Source organism: Ambystoma mexicanum, chromosome 11 (genome assembly GCF_040938575.1).
Source record: "Ambystoma mexicanum isolate Mex_15411 chromosome 11, UKY_AmexF1_1, whole genome shotgun sequence".
Lineage (NCBI taxonomy): Eukaryota > Metazoa > Chordata > Amphibia > Caudata > Ambystomatidae > Ambystoma > Ambystoma mexicanum.
In genome coordinates this window covers 220,335,864-220,362,562 of record NC_090934.1, presented here as the reverse complement: position 1 = coordinate 220,362,562, position 26,699 = coordinate 220,335,864, and the positions used below count along the sequence as shown (strand labels likewise).

General features: G+C 47.2%; 1 protein-coding gene across 1 annotated transcript in view; it reads right to left on the bottom strand.

Moving 5' to 3' along the window:
* Window positions 1–3,824: 3,824 nt before the first annotated feature.
* Window positions 3,825–26,699, bottom strand: part of TMEM222 (transmembrane protein 222) — a 105,922-nt gene continuing 83,047 nt past the window's right edge. The window contains exons 4-6 of the mRNA XM_069622892.1: window positions 26,421–26,517; window positions 25,744–25,874; window positions 3,825–5,962 (exon numbers count right to left, since the gene is read on the bottom strand). Of these exons, the coding sequence (XP_069478993.1) occupies window positions 5,875–5,962; window positions 25,744–25,874; window positions 26,421–26,517 (316 nt within the window). The 3' untranslated portion in view covers window positions 3,825–5,874. The remainder of the gene's footprint in view (window positions 5,963–25,743; window positions 25,875–26,420; window positions 26,518–26,699) is intronic.

Below are 26,699 nucleotides of genomic sequence, written 5' to 3'. Positions count from 1 at the left end.
CCCAGCCAAGATTCTCTATTACGGTAGCAATGGACGAGCAATCAAGGCCTAGCTTCTCAGGAGGTGATGCAGGCTGGTTCTTAAGTACAGTGTAGTCCCCAAGCCCCCACAAAGGAATGTCCACACACTGTATTGGTTAGAACACAGTCTTTATATAATCAATATTCAAGGTTATGTACACTTATCATAATAACTCACTTTGTACTTAGGAAAATCAACAATGGCAAATATATACAACCCTTTGTATTAGATCTCATTAAAGTACATCAACAATACTGTAACAATGTCACACAGATCAATAGAGTGAAACCAGCAATAGAGAAGAGAGAAAATAAGATGGTTGAGCAATAGGCAGAATACTGGCCCCTACCACTAGACACAGTTCTGTGTGGAGATCCCCCCCCCACCTGGGCAACCTGTAAAATAAAGATATAGCACAAGCCCAGTCCATATATTGTTCTGCAAGTCTTATTCCCTCCTATAATGTTTTTACCCCCCCAATGTACCTGGTGGAGTCGAGTTCTTCGAAGAGGCGTCGACAGACCCTTCTTGAGCGACCCCCTTTCAAGCGGGAGTCACGGATCGTCGAGAGGCGTCGAGAAGCGTCGAGGAACTCGGTGTTCGGCGACGGGGAACCGACGGCCCTTCTTGAATGCCTTCCCTTTCAAGCGGGAGACACGGGGCGTCGAACGTCCATCGACAAACAGGGTAGAACGGCGTTGATGAGGCGGCAGCTTCGTCCGAGCGGTGCGCGTCGGCGTCCTGCAAGGCAGAGGCGTGCGGGGCACCTCGGTGACAATAGTTCTGGACCGCAAAGATTGTGGAGACGGAGGCCCAGAAAGGGCGTCGAGTCGTTCGAGTCTTTGTGGTCTTCGGGTGGCGGGAAACCCACCGGCAGGTTTCTCCTCAGCGCGTTGGTCGTTCTCGACTTTCTCCGGCAGGATAAAGCGGTCGACGGTGCGGACGAGGGAGTCCTTCGATTCGAATGTTCTTAGGCAAACGAGCGGACGGCTCTGGTCGTCGGCGGCACGGCGTCAAGTGGTTCCCACGGCTGGGCAACACAACTTCGACGGGCCTCCAGCGGTTACACAAACCTGCGAACCCTGGTCGACGGCAATGGACTTCGACGGCAGCGATGTCCGGGTGCTTCACTTCGATCTCCTCGGCGGTCCCGTCTCGGGTCGGCAGCCTTTCGAGGGTCTGTCTTCCAGGGCGCTTCGGCGAAGATGGAGCGGTGCTCGATGGTCCCTCGGAGCACGGGAAGAGGGCGCCTTACCAGGTCCTCTCTCGGGTCAGTCTTCAACGATTTCGGCAGCCTTCGGATCGGTCGAAGCAAATGCAACAGCAAGTCTTCTTCTTCCAGCTGGACGTCGAGTATCAGCAGTTCCAGTTACTCTTAGAGTGAAGACTCAGCTTCTGAACGCTTCTGAACCATTACCAGTGGTGAGAGGTCCCCAGATATACTATTCTGTCTCTCATCCACACTGCTGGCACACACTCAGCAGCCAATCATACAGAAGGGCATTCATGCAGTCAGTCAGCCAATCAGGCACACAGTGCATTAAGGCCACACTCCTCCCTTTCAGACGCTCACAACAAGGAATGTGGATTGGGACAAGTACCCAGCCATTCAACACTACACACTGCATTCAGGCCAGTTTCGGGCAGGGCTGTCTCAGTCTTTGTCTCGCATGCCAGAAACCAGACAACCACAACAAGGAGTGTATATTGGTCACACACTCCATTCACCCAGGTCCCACCCACAGGAGGTACCCATAACATACAGTCACTGGGAAGGCTCCAGTCAGTCTAGCTGGGCCTTCACAACAACACCATATATGGAACTTCCACCCAACAGCCAGTCAGGGGGAAGGGACAGAGTCAGGGCTTCCCAGGACTTTGGGAAACAAGGTAACAGGCAATAGAAAGCAAGAGGCCACAGGGGCCATCTTGTTTCCTATCAGGAATCAACTGATCCCAATGGCAGGGCCTGGGTATCCCAAAATGGAGGACACCCAGAGCACCTGTCAAATTCAGCATGGAGCTGCCACCAGCCCATACCCTGCTCTGTGGGCCACAAAACACAGGGCACAGGTGCCCAAAAACATACACTAGGGGTACAGGGTTGTACCCCTACCCATGGGTGCCATAAAGGTATCCCATGGGTCTGTTCACCAAACCAAAAGAGAGAGCTGCACTGCCAGGAGTCCCACATGGACTCCTGGGCAGAAAACACGACAGAACACACGATAAAAAGCAGTAAAGGACAAGGATTCAGAGACCCTGTCCCTCTGATGCATTTCCAGCATTACAACCTGGCCTAAGCCCCGCCCACCTGGTGCCTTCCTTCACCATCATCGTCTTGTGGCCAATGCTGGATTTGACGTTTATGGACTTCATTCATTCACGGTGCGTCACTCTTTCTCAACTCTCATGCTGGACTTTCTTTGCATCTTGTACTCATGGTGGCCCTGAATCATGCTGTTCCCATCTTCATCTTGTATCCCGGCTTGCAACATTATGTGTTACTACTGACTTCTGCAATTGTATTTGCTCTCCACTCTTTTGACTGCTTACTCTATGTTCTCTCCTCCTTTACCTTCTCCCTTTTCCCATCTCCTCCCCTTACTTTCTTCTATGCACTTACTATCAGAATTGTCCCTGGACCTAATATGAAAGCAACTTTGTCTGTTTCCTCCACCCTCCCATTACTGTTTTTTTCCTCCCCACCACCCCTCCAGCGCTATCTGAAATGCCATCAGGCCTAGTATGATAGTCGCTTGTTTTGTTCCTCCCCTCCCTTTCTGCACCCCTCTCCCTCACCTTTTGTTTTTCTCCGGCTCTACCAGAAATGTCGTCAGGCCTAGTACGGTAGTCGCCTGTCTGTTTCCAATTCCTTCCCACTCTCCCCCTCCCTTCCTTATCTATATGTCTTAGCTCTTGCACTATCTGAAATGTCGTCAGGCCGAGTACGATAGTTAATTTCACATCCTTACTGTTCATGGCCTGTAAGAATGTGGTTGTATTTTCCCTTGTTCCCTCCCTTGCCTTGAAGCGCTTTGAAACACATTGTGTATAGGTGCTATATAAATAAATGATCATTTATCATAAAGGTCAAATAAACTTGGATGCAGGTATGATCCATATGTTCTGGTCGTGCCCAGAGGTGGGAATGTTCTGGGAGGAGGTCAAGCTACTACTATCTGAAAAGGGAATCAAGCTAGATGTGGAATCCGTGTGGGCATGCATGATGGGGGCATTTACCAGGCCACGCAATCTGAAACACACATGCAAACTCAAGGACATGGCCTACCATTCTGGCCAAAAGGAGCACAGCCATGAGCTGGAAAGCAGCCATAGACCTAGATTAGAGGTATGGGGGAACAATCTTCTGAAATGGGCAGACGCTGAGACAGTAGTATGGCAGGAGGCAGCCAACGGAGGGGAGGATGATTAAGTGGGACCTCTGATAACATGGAGAAAAATGGTAGCCAAATTGTCGGGAACCTCCCATGCCATATCTAGTGAATGTGATTCATCCGAAAAGGGGGAAGGGGACTAGTCCCAACAGCGGGGAAGCAGGAAGAACTGAAGGGGAAGCTCGAGTTAAAGAGGGTGTGGGGGAGGACAGTAATAAATAACTATAAGTATGCTATGAAGCTTGAGGCTGGAAATGTCGGGTGTGTTGGTTATGTTGTGTTTGTTGTGAAAACCAAACTTAAACCCAGAGAAAATTTTAAATTTCGAATTTAAGCTTCGATCACACTCTTTAGAGGTCCAGGGGGTCACTGAACACGAGGGTAGTGAGATAGCACACACTGAAATAATGAATTCACTTCCTTTATTTCACACATACAGCCTTGCAGCTCCGAGAGCTGCCTCTTGCATCTTCAACCACCCTTCACGTTCCGGATCCCATTCCTGAACCCATCGACATCAGAATCCCAGAGCACGATTGTACATAGACCTACCCAAAGTGTAGCACCATTGAAATGGATAGAACACACAGAATCACACAGTTCCTGTTCATACCATTCGCAACCTGCAACACACATAACCTTGATTGTTGTCACACTCAGGGACCGGATACCCTTTAGTCTGAGAATATTTGGTCTTTGCCAGCACCCCCAAAATGGGGTACACTTGAATCATTCCTCAGCATATTTGTTGGTTATTCCGTCTAGAGGTCCCTGCTGTGAAATATTAAGTTCCTCACAAGTCAGATCTTTTACATTTCACAGCACAGACATCCACTAGAGCGTGGCACACTTCCTGTTTAAGTTTTGATGGCCAGTGAAAGGCACCTCTCGGGGTGTTAGTCCCATGGTCATTAAGCAGTCATTCTCTCACTGAATCTTTCTTTACAGGTTTCTGTGGCTAGAGAGACGTCCCTCCCTTTGCCAGAGTGTCGAGTCAAAAGTCCCTGACTTAAGCTGGCTAAACCAAACGTACATTTCTATGGCTAGTAATAAGGCTTTGCTTTTGCAGAACGTGTTTCAAGGAGGAATATTCCTGCGGTTTGTCTGTCTGTGGTCAGTAAGCAATTACTTGCTGAAATGTAGATCTTGTGGCAGTGAGACAACTCTCCTGCTGTACATGAGTTTATAGCAACTTTCCCTCTTTTAGTATACAGGGCTATGGTGAGAGGCACCCCCATGGTATACATCTATGGTCATTAACAGCCCCCTTGACTGCTTAATGTTTCAGTCACCAGAAAACAGGTATGTGTATGCAGTAAATCCTTCTATGATCCGCAAACGTCCTCTTCAACCCCTATCCACCGAGTCATCATATGGCCACAGCACTTCCTCACATATCTTAGAGTGTCTGTTAAGTTCAGCATACAGGTGTCCTGAATTTGGCACCCAAGGCTCCCCTCACCTGCAATTCTTACTACCCTCTAAATTCATTGCAATTCCTTACAGCATGTTAGCAATGTGTGCGCAATCACTTTTATTCTTGCCAAGGATGTCAGTTTGAAGGGTTTAGGGGATGCCGCCCCTGACAGAATCTCTGACATAACACTATACTAATGTCATCCATACCCTCGCAGGGTCAGATGAAAGAGAAGCAGGAGTGGCACATGCTGTCTGCGCTTTGGTGCATATCTTATGTATACTTGGTATTTGATGAACATATATCTGAACAATAAACCAGTTGAGAGTGGGTACTTTTAATCCTTCAGGTCACTACAATAAGATCCAGGGCAAGTCCTTGCTAATGTGTTTCTCCATCCCTCTCTTCTCAGTTAAATTAAGTGCAGTTTGTTATTTACAAACCCTCTGCAGCGACACAAAGCAAAACACAAATAACTGGTATAAAGTCAAGAATCGTGTTGGTCTCACAAAGCCGTGCTGCCAAGTTGGTTGGAACAGTGCAGGGACTGGCATCACTCAATCCACACTTGAAGTAGCAAGAAGTCGAAATTGCCAACGAGTACCCATTGATCAAAGAGGATGGGCATCTCCCATAAATCAAAATGAAATGGCAGTACCCATATATATATATATATATATCACACCAGATAAACATATACAAATGACAAGTTGGGATGGTACTCAATGCTCTAAGAGGCATCTCCTGGGAAGCACACTCCAGCCTCATGACCCTTTCTACTCCTAGGGGCCTGGTCCAGGCCCAGTTGCTCTCTAGTGACCTCTGCCAATCCCCCATGGAAGCACTGCGAGCTGGCATCCCAAACTGTGTTCAGAGATGAAAATGCAGGGCTCGAGACAGGAAAAGCACAATAGGTATCTATATTTGGAGGCGATCTTCCTCAATCTCAGCCATCTCCCATCCACACACCAGAAAAAGAGCCTGGATGGTCACACCAGGTTCATTTCAACTGCCCCAGTAGAAAAAGTCTTTGCGTCATCACCGGAGATGAAGGGCCAGCCAAACTGTGATGCAGACGCCCAAGACCAAGAGAAAAGGGAGCCACGTCTTGAGAAAGCCACCAAAGCTGTGAAGGAGAAAAAAAGAGCATCAGATGAGCGGGTTAGGGGAAGAACATTAAGCAACAAGACACCAAGGCATCCCTTCACTTTGCCTAGAAGCACCTCAAGTGACGGTACTTCACCTGTGGCATAGAAGGGAAAAACATTATGTACCTCTGATTCACACATTCTCAAGCTCATTACCAGGCTGGGAAACCTCAGACACAAAACGGACATTTGGAAATAATTTAGACAGTACAAATCTCATAAATAACTCTTGCGCCTCATTTGAACATTTTGTCTGCCATCCTGTAGGTTCATACTCAGATCCCATCATTAGATTCCGTAATGTTAAGTAGAAAGCCACATGTTGGTTATTTTGGTAAGCTCTCTGAACATTTAGAATTTTTTGCACTTAGCCCCATCCATGTTTCACTGGGGGGAGCACTACTGTAATATTTATGCAATATTGGTAACACTATGGACCCAAGGTAGAAGAATCTTGGGCGAGTTACAATGCCAAGATTGTGCACAGGTTTTGGGTGGCAGCAGGACCTTGTGCCATGGCCACAGCACGCGTGGCAATTTAATACATGGAGAGCATGTGTGTACTGTGCAGGGTCATTGCTGATATGAGCTCAGGGCACAAAGTCATGAAGGGGCTCTAAGAGGGTGGCCTGTGCGCAGGGTGCCTGGAAGTAATCTGGAATCCAAATCCCTGAGTTAGCCTGTGAGAATTTTAATGTGGTAACCAGCATTGATTAGTGGCCACCCATCGTTTGAATGGTGCATATGTCCGATTGAGAGTTGTGGTCTCCCACAGCTTTGAAATAAAAGAGGCAATTGTGCACCAGTCAAGTTCTCAAACACTTGAATTCGACTGAAGCACCTGGAAGGATGGAAGATAGCTATAAAACAACAAGATAAATTCTGGACCTCTTGGAAATCCCACAGCTCAGCTGTGGATGCCTTGCTACCATAGAGAACCAACTGTGGTGATTTCTGCCCGTGGCCCGTCAGCACCAGTTAGGGCTGTACCTCTGGTGTAGAGACCTCCAGTTGCTTGCCTGCAGTTTTTGCGTAGAGCCGCAACATGTAATATTCCCACAATGCTGTTGTGACACAACATCCTCAGGAGAACATCTGCGAGGTCCTCTGATTAGATCTTTGACCATATTTTCATTCAGCTGGGTGTGGTGGGGGAACGGGTTCTTCAGTTGCAGACTGTGCCGATCCAGCATTCAACATCATCATCCCTGGCTGCAAATACACAAACCCCACTATGCAATCTCTGCAATGGCACAACTGAGATCTCTTCAAATCTTTATCTTTGGGGTCCCTGGACTGCACCTGGGGTTTGGTTCCATTTGTCTGGAATTGGGAGCATACATGTGCAGACCTCTACACTTCCAGCTTTGAGCCATGCCTCTAGCAGCTTAAGAGACGGCTCCAGTCTGCAAGTCGGAATGGCTGCGAGATGCCTACAGTAAGACCTTTCCCTTAGCATCCCCCTCATTCTCTTTAAGGTCTTCTTTCTGTTCTTCTGGCATTGGAGCGTCCCATTGCAGACCCTGCAACTTTACCTAAAAACGAACAGTGGGTCACTGAAAAGCATTGTGAACTGCACAAGCACATGCAGAGCTTTAGTCTGAAGGGAATAACCGAATCCCAAGTGAGGTACTTCCTTCCACAGAGGCCAAGTGTTCAACACTTTGTGACCACCCTTTGTGGTCACCCTTTCAGAAAAACTATTCTTAAAAAGTTATTTATGGACCTGTTTTGCAGTTCTCCTCTTTTGCAGAACTATTAGAATAAAGAATACACCTCCAAAAAAAATGAAATCATATGTTACAAAAAATGCGACACACTGATGTTCAAACAAACATGGTTGGTCAACCTAATTATCATAGGAGGATATACAATTTACAACCAACCCGCACGCCAAAGTCCAAGGGCATTGCCTTTAAAAAGACCAGAATTGGAGACTCTATAATGCTTTTAAACTAAAGCAGGAATCCAAATTTGTAAAGCCACTATAAAACACCAGAAACCACGTTTGAGGCGATTTTTGTCAACATATATTGGAACGCTGGCTGCTCCTCTCTGCAGTATTACATTCCAGCAAATCGTACCAGGCAACATGGCTCTGCCGCCTCCACTCTTGATATTTTTATGTCAGCAGATCTGTTCTCATTTAATGTTTTGTTGCAGATTGTTCATGGAGGAGGGAGTAATCTTTTTCGAATGGCGTTGACTTTTGCAGATCTTGTTTTAGGGGAGCAGAATAGACCGAGTCAAATCATTACAAATAGGAGAGGAAGAGTACAATTGGCCAAATACAAGTGGGAGGGGGAGGCTCTGGATGGGTGTCTCTTGAAGGTGCCCGAGAGATTCCAGTACTCTGAATGCAACCAGAAGGATTTATAAAATGCATCTGTTCGACCTGTCCTCCAAACAAGGGGGCTTGGGGGAAGTAAATCTGTCGCCACTCATTCAATGAAGAAACCATGGTGAAGATAAAACAGCTGAATAAGCAAATAAGGCAGTTAAAAAGCAGGACCTAAGTGGAGAAGATTATAGAAGAGAATTGAGGGTCCTAAGGCAGAATTATAAGCACGGGTATTGACTAGAAAGATGTTTTGCCTCCAACAAGATGGTAAACAAATGCTGAAGATGACCAGTAATAAATATTCCAGAGAATTCTGGTCGGTCATACATCAATTAGAGGGCAATTTAGGACATTTCAGAATTATTATTATAATATTATTATTTAAAAATCAACTCAAAACACCCTTTTTTCTGATATGGATACAGCATGGCACCTCCCACTTAACGATCAAAGCCTAGTAGACTTGATTAAGAACAGTTCAGTTTCCAAAGCCGCCAGCCCCAATGGTTTAACATATCAAGTTCTGAAAAATAACCCCACTTTCTGGGCAGAATTGCTGTTTTGGTTGTTTAGTGAAATTCTAGGAGAGCAAAAAGATTCCATCATCCTGGAAATCAGCAATAATTAATAAGGGGGGTGGGGGGGTGCGATCAGCCAGTTCCTATGAACTACCATCCAATCTCCCTCTTGGACATAGAGAGTAAATTATTCATGAGAGTCCTCCTGGGGTGAATTAGAGAACTGGGTGAAGGAAGCCCAGATTCTCTCCAAGTACCAGACCGGGTTTAGGAGGGGACTTTCTACGGCTCTCAATGGTCTGGCGATAAACATGAGTGAATACACAGGTCTAAAAAGAAGAACAACTTTATGGGACTTGGGTTTTATTTTTTGAAAGCTTTCGATCTAGTAGACAGAAATCTACTCTGGCAGAAGCGAAGACAGCGGGGGAACCCAGAGGGGATTTTAATAATGCTGGTAGAAATTCACAAAGACACCACAGTTGGAGTGTGCCTCAATGAGGAGGGTCACCTGTCCGAGCCTATTGGGGTGAAGAGAGGGTTCCACCAGGGATGTCTGGGTGGCACCCCTCTTCTTCAATCTTTATTTGGCGGACGCAGGTGACCATTTAAAATCATCAGCTCTAGTTAGTCCAGCGATTAATGGAGTTAAAATCCACTACCGAGCCTATGATGTGGTGTTGGTGGATAGGACGGCAGTGCGACTGTAGTGCCTTCTGAATGGACTTGATAGTTACGCAAAAGAAAATGGTCTTGCACTCATCCCAAAAAGTCAAAAATATTAGTTTTTAAACATAGGAATAAAAAAGTTATCTATCCCCAGTGGGTAATGGGAGGTCAGCCCATTATAAACGTTGGTCTATCTGGGCTACAAAATATATGCATCCCCAGCAATTTGTAAGGTGGAGCAGGACATTGATAATAAAATAAGGCAATTGGTCCCTGAGTTGAAAAAAAATCTTAATGAACTGTAAATTCTTGATTATCCCTCTAATTAAATACTATCATACAAAAGTAATCCCGGCGGTCATGTATGGGTTAGAGGCAAAGCCCCAATTATGGAATGGCAATTGGCAAAGATGGGAAGGTCGCATTTGGAAGAGCGTGCTCGGTCTCCCACCGAGCGTATCCATGCCAAGCCTAAGATTTGAATTGGGCTTACAATCGCTAAAAGCATAAGCAGGATGGAAGCTCATCTACCTTTTCTGGTCGATCATAACAGCAAATGAGGGAACACTGTATGCGGATATTAAAGCTCATCTGGAAAATTGTAGATCTACGATGCTGACAAAATTGAATAATTGGGTTGAGGAAGAGCTATCCAAAGTAGAAATGGACACTCAAACACTGATTCAGAATCCATTGAAAGTAAAAAAAAAAAAACTCTGGAATGCAATGGACTGGATGACTACAATAGACAACATGCGCTAATCGGCAAAACCAAATGAATTTCTGAAAGTTGATGAATAACAGGGATACATGGCAAAATACCTACGAAAGTTTCCCAATTGGAGAATTAGAAGAAAGTTTATGAGAATATGTTTAAATTTAGTTCACACAGGGGAGGTTCTTGCCAAAAGGTGAATGGGTGATACCTTTATCAGTTTATGCAATGTCTGTAAAAATCCAGAGGATCAATCCCTGAAACATTTGCTTATGGACTGCGAGGGCACCTGGCCGGTAAGAAGGCTGCTCTTTCAAAGATTTGGAGTGGAGTCAGAAAAGTTCTTGCCAGAGATGTTTTGGGATAGATTAACATCAAGTCACTTCCAGGAGTTAATAGCGGTGGTACAAGTTTTGGAGAAATGTAAACTGTTCAAATATCTAAACTATTGTCTGAGGTAAGAGGAAGGGTTCTAATGTTCATTACGTCTTACTATGTGAGGGGCTCAAAGAGCTTTCCTGACATTGTTGCTGGTAAATAATGAACTACATAATCTAAGAAAATTTTCTTTTTGGTTGTTTTCCTCCTCGCCCTTGTCCCTAGAGTGTAAGCTGGATACGTTTTTATTTTATATGTAAAAAAGAGAAATTTGTTTGTAAATAGGATTAGTTTTATCAGGGAGAAGAGTATGTTTTAGAAATATTTTATTTGTGATTTGATGTCCATTTTGTAAAAGGTACGTTATACCAAATACAAATAATAAAAAAGAAATGTTCAAATAAAGAATATATTTTGATAATTCGATTGTGTGGACCCACCTTTATTTTCAATCTATTGAAAATGTTTACTGTTTTGCTGTGCCTAATTACCACTCTGACATGGACTAGAGATAACTCAGAGGACACCACTGACGAATCAAGAGCATTTGCTCCTTCTCCCCACGGTGGAAGCCACCCCACTGGAGGCTAGCGAGGTGAGCCCACTATGCAAGACCCTATCTAGGGGCCTGGGCAAGTGGGGCCTCACAGGGAGCGACTCCCCCTTAGATGACAAGGACTCTCATTCCCACAAGGTATTCCCTATGCAAGCCACCTTATCTGCATATATGGGACTGCCTCCAGTAATGAATACTGTGTAGTCCTTGTGTTTGGCTCCAGGCAATGCTGCAACAACCACAATGCTGAACGAAAGAAAAAGTTACTTACATGTAACTGTTGTTCTCCAGCATGGGTCTGGCATGGATTCACATGCTCATGAATATTCCCTGTCCGACTGGGAATCTTCAGTAAAAAGAAAGCAGCTTGCTTTAAAGCTCAACAAAGACAACCTGTCTCCCATCCATCAATCACTGACGTCTGAATCATACTTGACACCATCCAATGACTATCTCTCCCTAACTCCCAACCTTGGTGGCCATCTTAAGATTAGGTAGTACGTGAAATGAAAGCATGAACCAAGAAGAGCCACAGTGGGGAAGGCAGGAGAGTTTGCATGTGAATCCATGCCATACCCATGCTGGAGAACAACAGTTACAGGTAAGTAACTTATTCCTTCTCCAGCGTGGGGTCTGGCATGGATTCACATGTTCATGAATATGTTTACATAGCAGTACAGAAAATAACCAAGGGAGGTGGCAAGGCTCAGAGGTACAACCACTTAACCCTTGGAACGCGCGCATCTCAAACAAACGGGTTACGCAGCACTACCTGGCCGACCCTGGACTCCTCCGTGGAATCCCTGTCGATACAGTATAATTTCTTTAAGAGGTATGGAGCTGCACATAGCAGCCATGTAAATGTTCGGCAGGGAAACACCAGAGAGGAAAGCCATAGTAGCAGCGATGGCTCTGGTGGAATGGGCTCTTGGCCAGCCTGGAAGGGGTCTGTTGGCCAGCAGATAACAGTGCATTATGCAGCTGGAGAGCCACCTGGATATGGAAGCCTTCGACAGGGCCTTCCCATGGTTCAGAGGTTAAGAGTTGAGATGTCTTCTGAAAAACCTTTGTCCAAGCCACATATAAACTTCAAGGCACGGGCAACGTCCAACGTATGCAGCAACATCTCAGCAGGCGAAGGAGGATCCGGAAAGAACACTAGCAGTATCGAGTATTAATTGGGATGGAATTCAGAAGGGACCTTGGGCATGAAGGAGGGGTGGGTCTGTAATAACATCCTTGTAGCATGGAAGGACAAGTATGGGCATTTGCAGGATAGAGCCTGAATTTCCCCGACCCGCCTTGTGGAGGTGATGGCCACAAGGAAAGTGGTCTTCCATGAGAGGAACTTTAAAGGGGCCTGATGCAAAGGCATGAATGGAGGTCCCATGAGCTTAGTAAGACCTACATTGTGCTCCCAAACTGGAGCAGGCGCCTTCACTGGTGGAAAAAGTCCTCAAGAGGCCCTTCTGAAATTCCTTGACGGATCTGAGACCACAGAAGGTCTGTCTGATGATCTTGCCCATCAGGAAATGGCTGGGAGCTGCACCTTGATGGATGCGTGGGCCAGAGCAGCCTAGGCCAAAGACAACAAGTATGGCAGGAGTTGTGGAGCGGGGACACAGAGGTGCAATCCCTTGAGTCCTGCACCATACAGTGAATCGTTTCAATTTATGACTAACATGAAAGCATAGAGGATGCACTAGCATTGGCCAGGACCTTCCTGCATTACAGGTGAATGTCGGTGTCAAATTCTAGGGCTGCAGGAGCCAAGCCAAGAGGTTCAGCGATGCTGGATCGAGGTGCAATATCATTCCTCTGTCTCTGGAAATGAGGTCGGGAAGAGTAGGCAGCCTGATGGCCAGTGTCATCGCCATTCGGAGTACTGGGTACCAGATCAACGATGCCACGCTGGTGCGATGAGAATCATCTTGCTCCGGCAACGTCAGTGTGTGGAGCACATGCAACAGCAGCAGTATCAAGGGAAACGGGCAGAGAGGCCCTCCCATGTGAATGAGAACGCATCCCCAGAGGCTCCCGCAGTTGGGGGAATCTGCTGGCGAACATCTGGCACTTTGAATTCGCTGCCGTGGCAAAGGGGTCGATCTGTGGGTGGCCCCACATGCAGAGCAGAAAAGACATGACGTCTGCTGAGTTCCCATTCATGGCAGGATCGCAGCTCCCTGATGAGGGAGTGCATGATAATGTTCTTGATGCCCAAGTGAAATGGGATAAGAAATATGTCTTGAAGAATGTCCAAGTGCCTGCACTCCATGGAGAGTGCGAGGGAGCAGGTCCCGCTCTCGTTTCTGGATGTAGAACATAGTGGTAGTGTTGTCTGCGAAGATCCTTACCACTTGTCCCTGCAGGAGAGGTAAAGACTTGAGGGCCCAAAAACACAGTCTGCAGCTCTAGGACATTGATGTGCAGAGCCTTCTCCTCCAGAAGCCAGAGTCCTCTGTCGTGAGACTGCCCGGTGTGGGCTCCCCGTCCTTCTAGAGAGGAGTCTGTGGTGACTCTTGGCTGAAACCTGGGGCACCAGGGCTTGAAACGGGGCTCCTCTTGCAAGGTGCTTGTGTACTCTAGATTGCCTGAACTCCTGGTTGAGGACTATCTGGTCTGTCCACTTGTCCGTGATCTGGTGCCATCTGGCCTCCGAGAACTCCTGTAGCGGTCTCATCTACAGCCTGCAGAATGGAATCAGGTGAATGCGGGAGGACAACATACCCAGAACGGACTTGATGTGGCGCACCTCCGTGACTCTTGTCGCGGTCAGTCGACATACCTTCCCCAATGTGACTGCCACTCTCTCCTCGGAGAAGAATGCCAGAGATACCACTGTGTCAAGACGGGAGCCCAGAAACAGCACGTTCTGCGATGGGACTATGCAGGATTTCAGATAACTGATGGAAAATCCAAGCTCTAGGAGGCATATAGTCTCGTTGGTGTGCTGCACCGCCAGAGCTTGATGGGGACGGGATGAGCCAGTCGTTCAGGTATGGATGAACATGTATGCCCTTGAGGCAGAGGTGGGCCGCCATTGGTGCTAGGCATTTTGTGAACACCCTTGGAGCCGACTTCAGGCCAAAGGGTAGAGCGTTGAACTGGTAATGACATCCTAGAACCAGAAAGCATAAGAGCGTCCGATGGTTTGGGTGTATGGGGAAAATAGGCATCCTCCAGGTCCAGTGTAGCCAGGGAATCCCTTTCTTCCAGTTGGCCGGTCACTTCCTGCAACATGGCCATCCTGAACTTTTGAGACTTCAGGTATTTGTTGAGCTGTTGCAAATCCAGGATTGGTCGCCATCCTCCTGACTTCTTCCGGACTAGAAAGTATCTTGAGTACACTCGAGCCCCGGAGGAGCAGAGGGCCAGTTTTATTTCCCCCCCCTCTTTTTTAACATTGCCTGTACCACTGACAGCAGTTGGTCCATGGGTAGTTCCTTTCTTGCCACCGGTGGGATGTTGGACACGTGTATTTGAAATCCAGGGGGTGTCCTTGGCCTATTACATCCAGAACCCATTCATCAGCAATGTTTTCCCACACCTTGACGAACTGCGTTAGGCGGCCCCGGACTGAGGTGCAAAAGTGGGGGGTCCAGGCCATGGGCCAGGTCAGGCTTGGGGCCCTTTCTCTGCGGACGCCGCCGAGCTCCACAGCCAAAGGTCTGCGACCGGCCTCTGTATTACTCTTGTGAAGAGGAGTGGGAGGGTTGGTGGTACAAGGTAGTTTAGCCCTTACACAATCTGAACTTTCCTCTGGATGGTTCAAAGGACGAGGATCGTCATTGCTGCAAGGTCCTCAGCAACCAAGCAGTCTGTTTTTGTTGCCTGCACCGTCTCATCCACCACTATGCCAAAAAGGTTATCGCCATCGAAAGGGCATATTGATGACCTTCGATTGCACATGCGGCCTGAAATGAGTGGATTTAAGCCATCCGCGTCTTCTTAGCGCCACTCATTGCCCATCTGGCGAAAGCCAGATTCTGCCACGTCTAAAGCAACAGTAATTGCGTGATCAGAAGCTACCTCTCCTTCCTGAGCAGGGCTAAGGCCTTCATCTTCTTGTCTTCTGGGAGGAAATACAGGATTGGACCAAGCTTATACCATAGCTCCGTCATAGCGAGCAAGTATGACCAGGGCATTGGCAGCTTTTACTGTCAAGGCAGCCGTATAGATAATGCGCTTGGCCACTGCGTCCAGCTTCTTCCCTCCCTGGTCCGGAAGAACCAAGGATTTCAAGGATGGGTTGCCCAAACATTTACTTGCTGTGGCCGACACCACCGGGTCCTGGGACTGTTGGGATCTAGGCTTTTAGGTGCTGAACCTGGGACCCTATACTACTTCTCCAGCCTGGCCTGTCTCGGCGGGGCCGAATTCGGGGGTCTTCTTAAGGGCTATGCCCTCTTCCCATACTACATCCAGTAGTGGAATAGAAGTCACAGACTTTCTGGATGATGCCCGTCTCTCATCCAGGAATCCCTGCCCTCCTCTTCGGGTACCAAGTTGAACAGAGTAGATGCCCTTGAAAAAATGGAGTGGCAAGAACCCAGTTCATCAGGAGGAGATGCCCTGGGGGTGTCATCTGCACCCAGCGGCAGTCCGGCTGCAGCCATGAAGTCAAACTCATCTGTGTCTGTTCCTGTATCCTCTGGCCCAGTGTCTGTTAGGGGTGGGTCGTCCACCGGTGCCATGGACGGTGGCATCTGCTGCCTCATTGCTGGTGGGGGCAGGCTATGCCCATGCCTTGGTGGGCTCTGCTCTGGGGAGGGTTCCACCGGAGCCATCTGTGGAGGGAGAATGTTGTATTTCGGACACCAGGGTTTAGGGAGACAATGGTCATTGGACGAGTGCAGTATGACCCCATACGTCAGTGATTGGTTAATAGGAGAAAGGCAGTTTGAGCTTTAAAGCAAGACTGCTTTCTTTTTACAGAAGCTTTCCAGTCTGACGAAGGAATATACATGAGCATGTGAATAAATGGCAGACCCCATTCTGGAGAAAAGAGAATATGCCTTTAAGAGCAAACTTGTATGCAAGGACGACGAGGAGGGAGTGAGAGGCATACACAGGAGAAGCCCTCTGACGCAGTTACATCTTGGAGGGGCAGAGTGGAGTCGTGGCAATCCAAGAAGCAGAAAATGCCGGAGCGGGGAGACGAGGAATCAAAGAAGCAGACCCGTGGGAGAGCCAAACCTCAAAATGCCACCCATGACCACCAAGGTACCGGGGTGGAAATGAGAAGGGGGAGGCCGCTAGGTAAAACATACCTTCAGTGAAGTAAGTTGTGAAAACTACAATATTTATGTTGGCATAAGCACATACATCACGAGGACCCCTTGCTCACTATTCTTAGCGAGGCACAGCTCCTCCCTACTGAGGAGGTCCAACCAGACCGAAACACGTGTCTGGGGATGCTGTTGGTACTCTTGTTCAGAGGAGAATTGCCTAGCATTTCGGTGCTGGACTGCCCCAGGGCAGGACAAAAACTGATATGTTTGGGATATTTCTTCTCTGTGAAAGATAGTGAGCTAAAGACTCTGGGTAAGTCTCTCGTAACCAGGACTAATGTCTGGCAGAGGGACTCCCAGGACCGCCCCCCTTGTTAATTGGCATAAGCACATACATCACGAGAAACCAAGGAAAGTGAGTGGCGATATCAAGCATGAGGCTTTGAGAAAGCCAGAAAGAGTATCATATGCAGGATGGAAAAAGTTACCAAAGTTAACTGTTGAAGAGAAGACGAATCCCTTAATGAGAGACTTTGAAAAGCACGAGTCAGATTCCATGTTGCGCCAAAGGCTCGGAGAAAGAGCCTAGTAGAGAGACCCAAGGATTGGTGGTGCCTCATCCATGATAAAGATATAGCAAAACCCAGAAAGGTCGAGTGGAAAGAGTCAAAGTGTAAGAGACTATCTTAAGAAAACCATTAAGGAAAGTACTGAGAAAACCGATGAGCAATACACCATCTGTAAGATCAGACTTATGAGTAGCTGGCAGGAGCTACAGAAGATCATAAATAAGACACTGAGAACTAGAAGAGACCATTGTAATGAACTTGTTTCTAGAGAATGACATTTTCATATCTGATATATCTATGATTTAAGAGAACCCTGAAGTAAAGCCTTGAGACAGCCAAAGGGAAGAGGCCAGGAGAGAAATTCTTTCGGCAAACTAGTTATTAGTATTAGTGGTAGAGTAGGGTAGATCAGACTTTGGATACAGGACATAGAGTTGAACTTCCCGACGACAGACAAGCACCTTCAGTTAGTTTGGTTAGGTAGGGTACATCCCTGTAGCAATAGGAAAAGATAGGCATTTTCTTTATTATTTTGAATAAATATCAAAGAAATGTCCAATATGGGTTGGAATCCTCCTTCCTACCGACCACACCAGCCACTATGCCAGTAAGGTGACATGCCTGTGTCTCATACGGGGACCGAAGATCTATCTCCGTAACACATTGCATTTACATGAGCCAGAAGAAACCACCCTATTTGGAGTGAGTAGAATATAAAGCTATAGGAGCAGCGCTTAGGGATTTAACTTTCTTTATAGCCAAGAACGCCTGGTGCAGCCCTCTGAACATGTCTAGAAGAACATTAACCAACGCTGGGGCTGGTATGTCACAACATTCTAATGATTCCCCTTTGGCTTGCCTTTATTTTTATTTTTTTACAGGCATCATACCCTGATTGGTTTGAAAGTTGCAATAGCTTTATAGACCTGCACTGAGGGTTGCACCTGACACTACAGTAACCGCATTAAGGGCCAGAGCGCACACTGCTTTGCAGACCCCTAGTGCCCGGTATGGCCTTTACTGTGGGTCCATAAAGCTATCGTAATGCCTTGTTTTATCAGGTTGACAACTGTAGAACCTGAATATCTTGCTTTATGAGATTTTGAACCCCACCTTCCTCATTGTGGAACTGTGCATGCAGCAAGTGGGCCCATAGAATTGGACTATATGGGATGGTGGCAAAGAGTAGATGGTGTCAAAGAAACAAGGTAGAATCCATAAAGGACCAGGTTCGAGAAGTAAAGTTTAAGGTTATTTACAGAAAGGAAAAAACAGAAAAAAATGCAATGGTGCAATCACAAAGCAAAACTAAACTCTACAATGGGCGTGATAACGTCTCATCTCTCGGTCCAGTCGCGTTGCAGGTTTCCCCCAAGACACCTGAACACAGTCTTGACAAAGACGGTGTTGACAAAGACCTTGCCGTGAGTGTTCTGGCTTTCTCCCTAAACCACAGGTATAAATGTGGCTTCTCCGTTGGACCAGGAGCAACAACATACACTTTCTACAATCAACTAGGCACGGGGCCCATCTGCATCGGTCTGCTCAATCTTGGACTTTCTTTGCTCCATCACACTGACAACACCATCTCTGGCCTGCTTGCCAGAGTCTCGTACCTACTATTCAGCCTGCCTTGGGCCAACCCAGCCTCTTTGTTCCTTCTTATTGTAACTATATCCTCCTCAGACCCCTCTTTAGCTTTTCCTGTTATTCCCCCCTCCTCCTCAATGTCACTGCCTCCTCTTGAAGTTATCCCTCCTCGTCAATCCCTCTTAATGTCACCTCCTGGTACCACTTCCATCTCCTTATCTTACCACCTTTACCTTCTGATGTTACCACATCCTTCTCAATACCACCATCATCATCATCTCTTGGATAAACCACTGCCCTCTCATGTCCAGCACAAACACTTCTGAAAACATTCTCTAACCTAAGAAAACAGTATGCAGGTAAGTTTATGCTTTTGTTGTCCTTTTTATACGGTTTGCTGGCAAAGTCTGAAACCACTAGGTTCATAAGCTCAATGAAAAGGGGAAAAACTGTGGCGGTATCCACAACTCGCCAGAAGTCTCGGAGCGAGTCGCACAATTTCTCTGTGTTTACTTCTGTGGCCCGTTTGAGTCCCCAAACAGACCTTGTAGGGAAAATTGTTGATGCTTCCTTGCCCTGTCAGCAGTCTCCCAGAGAGTAGCAACATCTTGCTGCATGTGTCTGTGCATGCTCAATGACTCTAGTGCAGGTCTCCAAAACGTGGTGAAAATGGGGAGGGTTGGGGTTTTGCAAGTCACTTGCCATGTTGCGCGGACCAAGGGAGGGAGACCAGAGGATTCTTCATTCTGCCCCCGGGCACACCATTCACTGGCTAAGGAACGCACGCGCTTGGTGGTTCCACAAAACCAGGAAGGGGGACTTCGTAGGCTGACAAGACCTAAACTTTGCAAAGTTCACAGGCAAACTTGGGCAGCTGAAACTGTTGCAGATTCTGAATTGGCCCAGATCAACCATTCATCTGGATATGAATCCACATGTGTGGCCTACCAAGGTCTGCGTTTAGCTCCTTGTCAACATCCATGGTGCGGATGAGGCCAATGAAGCGCTATGGTTGGTCTTGTATTGCAAACACTTTTGAGCTGACTCAACCACTTGATTAGGGGTGCTTTCGACAGTCACAACTTTTAGATCAGATGCAAGCTGTTGAGCAGCAGATGCGACATCGCCTGCCTGCGCTACAGCCATTTGAGCTGACCTCCACTGAAAAACCATATTTCATGTTTGGACCTCGTTGAGGCGACTCAACTGCTTCAAGACGCCAACTCCACCATTGCATGCCTCCTCTTCACCAGTTTCGAGACAATCATGGTTGCAGGACATCAGTCACTGGACCTTCTTGTGCCCACTCGACTATCTTGATGCATTTGATCCATTGAGAAACACTGACTCGACCACTTCATTGTAAATCGCCTGCAAGTCTTTTGTTGCATCAAGCCTTCAGAACAAGCCCAAAAGGTATTTGCAGTGGTTCTGTCCCCTTGGCCTGCTTTAAAGGGCCCTAGTGACATTTCAGACTCTACTCTTTACCATTTTAAAAGTCATCTTCCTTGAACTTCAACAATGCTGTTTAAATGATTTTTATTGAGCCTTGGATGGACATTATTTTATTTTGGTACCCCAGTACTATTTTTGTATGGATGCTCCTTTGCCATCTCACACCCCTCTTGAAGAGTATAGCCTACCCTCAGCCCATGTTACCACAAGAGGCAAAGGAGATATACTGGTCAGGCTATGCCTCTCTCTTATTATATAAACAGTCCTTTGTGATCCCTGCATTTGGAAAGCTGCGGATAGAATAGAGGATTTACGTCCTCTCCCTGTGTAAAGCTATGCCTGGCTACTGTTGTATTCTTCCCCATGCATCCAGGTGCCTTTGCAAGTTATCAGCCCAACTGTGACCTCATTGGTCTCGTCAGAAAGTGGTAACACTTGCAGGTCACAACCCATTTGTGAACTCATTCTTCCTTCTGCACAACCCTTCAAGGCACAAAGCTTGGAAGGGATGTACAGAACCGGACCACGCACACCGCAACCGGATCTACTTATGGAGGTCAAATCTTTGGATTATTTCTGAAGGAGGGGCCATTTCTACAAGCAGCAAGCAGTTGGTGGAATTCTCCCTGAACGAGCTTCAGATGGTCTTGTGCACGACGGAAGGCAGGGTGATTTTCTGGTAATCTATACATCCCAACTGTTGAAATGCCAGGTTGTGGCCGAGTTAAGAATGCCCAGCGTCTGCTTGTCTAAAGAATATTTTAGACAAGCATTTGCAAATCTGGAGATCCTTCCTTTCACTGGGGTTATGAGGGGGAAGGAGGAAAGTCAAGTATGTTTTTGCTGATGCTTGGCTGACCTGGTCTTGTATTTTCTGGGCTTGATGCCGAGAGTGAAAGGACCGAGATTTTTCTGAGACTGGAAACCTCTTTAATAGGGATAGGCCATGTGAAATTTAAAAGGAAACCAATCTAATGAGAATAACATCTTTTAAGTGGTTTAAAGCTAGTAGGGCACAAGGGATGACCAAGTACCATGAATTTGGAAGCACTAATGTCAGCTCTTCTATAATATAGTAATCCTAGAGTACATCAATCCTCTTGTAATTCAAGAGGATTGGTGTACTCTGGACAAAGACTAGCTGTTAGACTCTCGAGTAGAAAGACTAGGTAGCTTTACTATACATGTATAGAGTTACTTTGAATACCAGTGTATTTGCAACTTTGTTTGGGCGTTAGCGCTTTGGCGAAAGCGCTAATTAATTTGACGTTCCAGTTACTCCAAAGTGTGTACAGAAAGAAACTACTCACTGAACACCATCATGCACTCCAGTGCAGGCCTCAAGTGACACCTTTAGAACGTTCATACCCAAAGCACTCAAAAACATTCTCCTGAGCGGTCAATCACACACTCCGATAAAACATTCATAGGTAGCCAGCAGGACTAGACATTCAGCCAGTCACTATAATCTGCTTGCTTTGCAATTAAGTCCTCACTCTCAAAGGGAGTGTCTGTATCATTGCCTGTACCCAAAGGCTGAAACAAATGGGTTTGAGGCATGTTGCCTTCTTTAACCATTAGTTAGGCAGAGGGCAGACTTGCAGCTATTTCTTGTGCATACACTAAGATTGAGGGCTTCCTGCAGCAAAGTAGCTCTCTGTATATCCCTCTGCATATCCTGTGGCATAAAGGGGGATTGGTAATTTTATTTGATCTCACAATCCACATTCATATCGACAAAGAAAGATGCATTACCTGCCTTCTTGGACAGGGACACAATGTTTTTCTCCAAGAATCTATAGTCTGCAATCATCATCAGAAGGGGACAGTGGGGTTTGGGGTTCATGAGGAAAATCCATACATTTTGGTTTTGACTGCAGACCATTCTAAATTATCCTCCTACCCTCTCTTTCCCACAGCATGAAATTATGTGTACCCATCTAAAAGAAGGCAGTCCAGAAGTGGTATACTCGAGGGCAATAGGACTTCACTTCATTCTCATTTTGGAATTGGTACATCAACTATTGCTCCTCTGTCAGTAGTTACCCCCATGCTATTGTCATCAGTAGATAAAGTAGGATGCAATTGACTGGCATGGTGAGCATCAACATCCCTTCCCAATCATTAATTTGAACCGATCGGAAAACGGATTCTGATGAGGAGTGTCACCGGCTAAACACCTACGCTGACGGATACTCCGGGGCTCGGCGACCCATTCTGAGTAGCGTGCTGTGATCCGGGCCCTGCTCCGGAACCAGACCTGTTGGAGCCTGGGCTCGTGGCTCACCCATGAGATACCCCCGCTCTTCCCGCAAACTTTCACTCGCTACCTCGGACATTCCTGGGTCCTTGGGATGTGCCTGGGGGGGGGGGGGGACACGAGACCCCGGACTACTAGAATTACAGTTAATGTGCTGCGGTGGGGGGGCGCGGGCACTTCAACACGGCCCCAGCTCAAGTGTTGCTCGACTCTACATCCCGACGCCACCCCGGATCAGCCATGTACCCCATAAGTCGTATGGTATCTCTCCAGGAGCACGCCATTTAATCCTGTGGCGGCCGCATGGGGATCACTGTTGCGGGGGAGTGCATTCTGGCCCTCCCTGCTCACATTTAACATCCAGAGGCCAGACACCCACAGCCCAACGAAATAGCGGGGGTGGCGCCCTGCTTTCTTTCCCCAAACATCTGATCTGCTGGTCCCTGAAGTGGCTGCCTCCCGGGTGGTGGATTCGGGGGGCGTTTTGGCTGACCCCCAGCAACCTACAATACCTGCACCAGGAGACTCATGCACATTGGGGCTCTGAAATACCACTTGCCTCTCCCCCATTGCGGTCCAGGGTCCCAATGAATCCGTTTTACATTCGGGACTACCGAGACTGTGCAGAGGTGGGCGCTTAGGTCCCCGGCGCCCTCTGGCTTAACCCTCTGAGCCCCCCCCCACCCTGGGCACACCACGGCTCCTCCTGAGGCAAGTCAGCTCAATCCCCTGCAATACCCAGCTATCCCCGATTCTACAGAGAGGTTGATACTACATTCTACTGGTGCCCTTGGTAGTCACCTCATTGCCAACACACGAAGCACTGCCTTCCTACTCTCTGCATCCTACTGGGCCACCTTCCAGCATTGCTGTTGGTCACCATAAGCCTCCCTTTCACCCCAGTCAAATCTCCTCTTGGCACTATGACTAAAGGAACAGGGAAAAAAGCAGTGCTCCATCAACATGTTTGCCAAAACTCTGTCGAGATCGGCCGATGAGGCACCAGAGCAGGTTCCAACTAACCCAACACCATCTGACCCTCCTGACTCCCAGAGCATGATGGCATTCATCCGTGAGGGCTTCAACACACTCCACTCCAAACTCGATGACATGAATGGCACCATATCCTCATCAAGGCCCACATCGAGAGGACTGACGGCCGGGTGGCGACGATTGAGACGAGGGTGAGCACCACCGAGGATAACCTGGGCTCCCTTCTTGCGAAGGTCTCCTCGCTCTCCAACCGAGTCCTTGAGGTCGAGAAGGAGTTGAGAACATTGACTCGCACGATTAACACCTTTTTGTGGCACTCGGGTGCGGTCCGTCTTAAACTTTGGACCTTGTCCACCCCAATGGAGGGTGGTGGTTTCGGTACTCCTGACTTCTTCAAATACTGGCTGGTAGTGCAAGTCCAATTCACGTCACACTGGTTCAACACATTAGACCCCCCCCCTCCACACGTCAGGCTCGAAAAACTAGCGGCACATTCGTTCCCTAGCTGTTCAACCCATCCCATCAGTTCTGGACTCACTTGACCCGGTGGCCTGCACGTCCCTGGCCCTAACAAAAGCATGGAAATTACTCTGCACTGCCCACCCATTCCACGGTAACCTCCCACTCTGGAACTTCCTCCCGGGGGTCCCACATGTACCACCACTCGTAGTCCAGTGTTGGGCCGAGGCAGGATATGAGCTGATCCGAGATATCTTTGAGCAGGGCAGCTTCATTGAATGGCCAGACCTCCCATTGTCCCCGAGACAGAGACCGTCTATATGGCTTCAGTACTCATCTCTCCGGAAAACCCTTAAAATACAAATACCCTATGTTCCCAGCGATACCACCAGATGATCCTGCGATTGCGGAACTAACCTCCCCATGCCCACGATGGGTAAAGTATCCAGACTCTATACCATGGTTCAAACTAGATCCACACCAGCATTCACCAAACTGAAACACGCATGGGAAGATGACCTCAGGTTGGAAACGACCGACGAACGCTGGGCCCATATGTGCACATGCATACTCAGGGTATCCTTCAACTCCCGCTTCAAACTAATTCAGTTTAAGGTACTCCACAGGTATCACTATACCCCAAACAGACTTCATCACGTGCTTAATGACCACTCCCCAAGATGCCCCAGATGTGGCTATGATATCGCCGACTACATTCACATGATCTGGTCCTGTCCCCGCCTCACCCAGTTCTAGAATTTGGTATGTTCTACCATTGTCAACTATTCTTGAGCATCCTATCATCCCATCTCCAATGAGATGTCTCTTCCACGACTTCCCAGAACTCGGCCGAGATTCCAAAAAACTGGCCGGCCTCTGGATGTTACTCGCAGTATGGTCCATTCTACTCTGCTGGCTTCGGCCCACGCCACCCACTCATGTGCAGTGGCTCAGTGCAGTCACTTGGGCTTCAGACACCGGAGAATCCTGGTCCCTACTGCAGCCCACTCACTCAAGAGATATTTGGCTCAAGTTGCGATCCTATATGTCCGCTATGGATACTGCATCAGATACATCCCCAGCTCCCACCCCTCCTCACCCCAGTTCCCCCTCCTGAACTGCTGTCACCCCCAGTCCCGCACCCACTCTACTTGTACCTTCCAAGTGTATAATCAAACTGTAAACTGACTCTGTATACCTGTATTACCTATACTGCTATTGTATTGTACGTGCCTTGCATGTTGCTCACCTATGTCTGCTGCCAAGCTAAATAAATAAAAGTTTTTTAAAAAAATGTATGACTAACTTCTGGACAATCTGGTATTGCAGCATGTGAAGAAGATAATGCTGTCCATGTCATTATGGCGTAGGCAGGAGATGCAATCTTCATGTAGCTCTTCCCAGCCCAGGTGGACAGTTTTGCCTATTCTGGAAAGAGATCTTTTTTCCTTTTAAGAAGAGAAACTCATGGGTAAAGGGGCTATATTTGACATTCAAAATGAATGAGCAACATCAAAACATTTAAGAGAGGAATCCTTGTCCAGCAACCTCACACAACAGTGAGGTGGAAAAGAAGCTGGTGTATATCTACTAGCAGAAAAGATGCAAATTAGGCGGATGTGTGATTAAAAAGGGACATGTACAAAATTGGGTTAAAACATGATAAATGTTTTACGCATTTCCAGCTGGAGAATGGAAAATCTCAAAAAGACAATGTAAATATAGAAAGAAAAGATTCATTTTAGGAGAAAAAAATGTATCTGATAAAAGCAGGTTATACAGCAGCATAGCCATCTTTTTTAGATTCATGATCTGACAATGTTCTCTACTGTTAGATTGCAACAGAGAAGAATATTGTAGCAGATTACAGAATTTTAAAAAAGCACAATGAGAGAAAAGTAAAATATGAACAATGATATGGGAGCATGTGGGGAGATGCAATATAAAGGAGTTTGTTTACAGGTGAATGTATCCTTTCCCATAAGTAGTACACGTGAGCCACCAAGTCACCAGAGTCGATCATACCTGATATATTTGCCATGGAGCAGCATTAGAAAGCAGAGCTTCACCATGTTCCAGGAGGAACTACCGTTGTATCGCATCAGATTCAGGGCCATGGCCACATGTGAGTGGCAGTTGTCACAGCAGAGATTGTGCTAGCCAGAGAAGGGAGAGAAAAAAAAACCTTCAGAACAGGTGGTATGTTTAAACACCCACAAGGAGTAGGCAATGAAATGACACACAGCCAAGACCAGACAGACAGCAGAGTGATTAAGAAGGCAGCATAAGAACTTGCAGTGAATGAGTCAAAAATACAGACAGGCAGAGACAATAATACAAAAGCTAACGGAGACAGAGGAACAATCGCACAAATACCGGACACAGACTGAGGGTGAAACAACATCCCACAGAGATGGAGGCACAGATAAACATAACAGGTTAGAGAGGTGGTGGGGGCGGGTAAGAACTTACAAAAACAGATGCACTGATACAAATATGGGAAGGTAACAACTTACAAAGTAATCACACAGACACACTGAACAGAAAAGAAGTGCTGCAGAGATAGCTGTGTTTGGCGATGCAATTTAATGAGATTTCCTGACCAGCAGTGGTTTACGCAATGCCTGTGGCTCAGTTGTAGGAAGATCTGACCGGTTACTAAGGTGTGTGATATCACTATTTGTGCCTCCCTTAACTCTCACCATTCGGTGTTTGTATTCCTCTGAGGCTTCATGGACAGCTGTGTCCCAGGCATTGGGGCCGCTAGCATACACCTTGTTAGGATCCAGTTTCCAGTACCTTTGGAGAGATAACAAGAACATTGGCAAATTATCAGCAAGGAGACCTAGCAAGCAAGGACGCGCAAACAAAAAGGAGGTATTTATAACACCCGAATCAGTGCGTCATTCTTAGGGGGTACACACACACCTTCCGAGATGTGACCGCATATTACAGAACGCCAGATAATCAATATCATGACA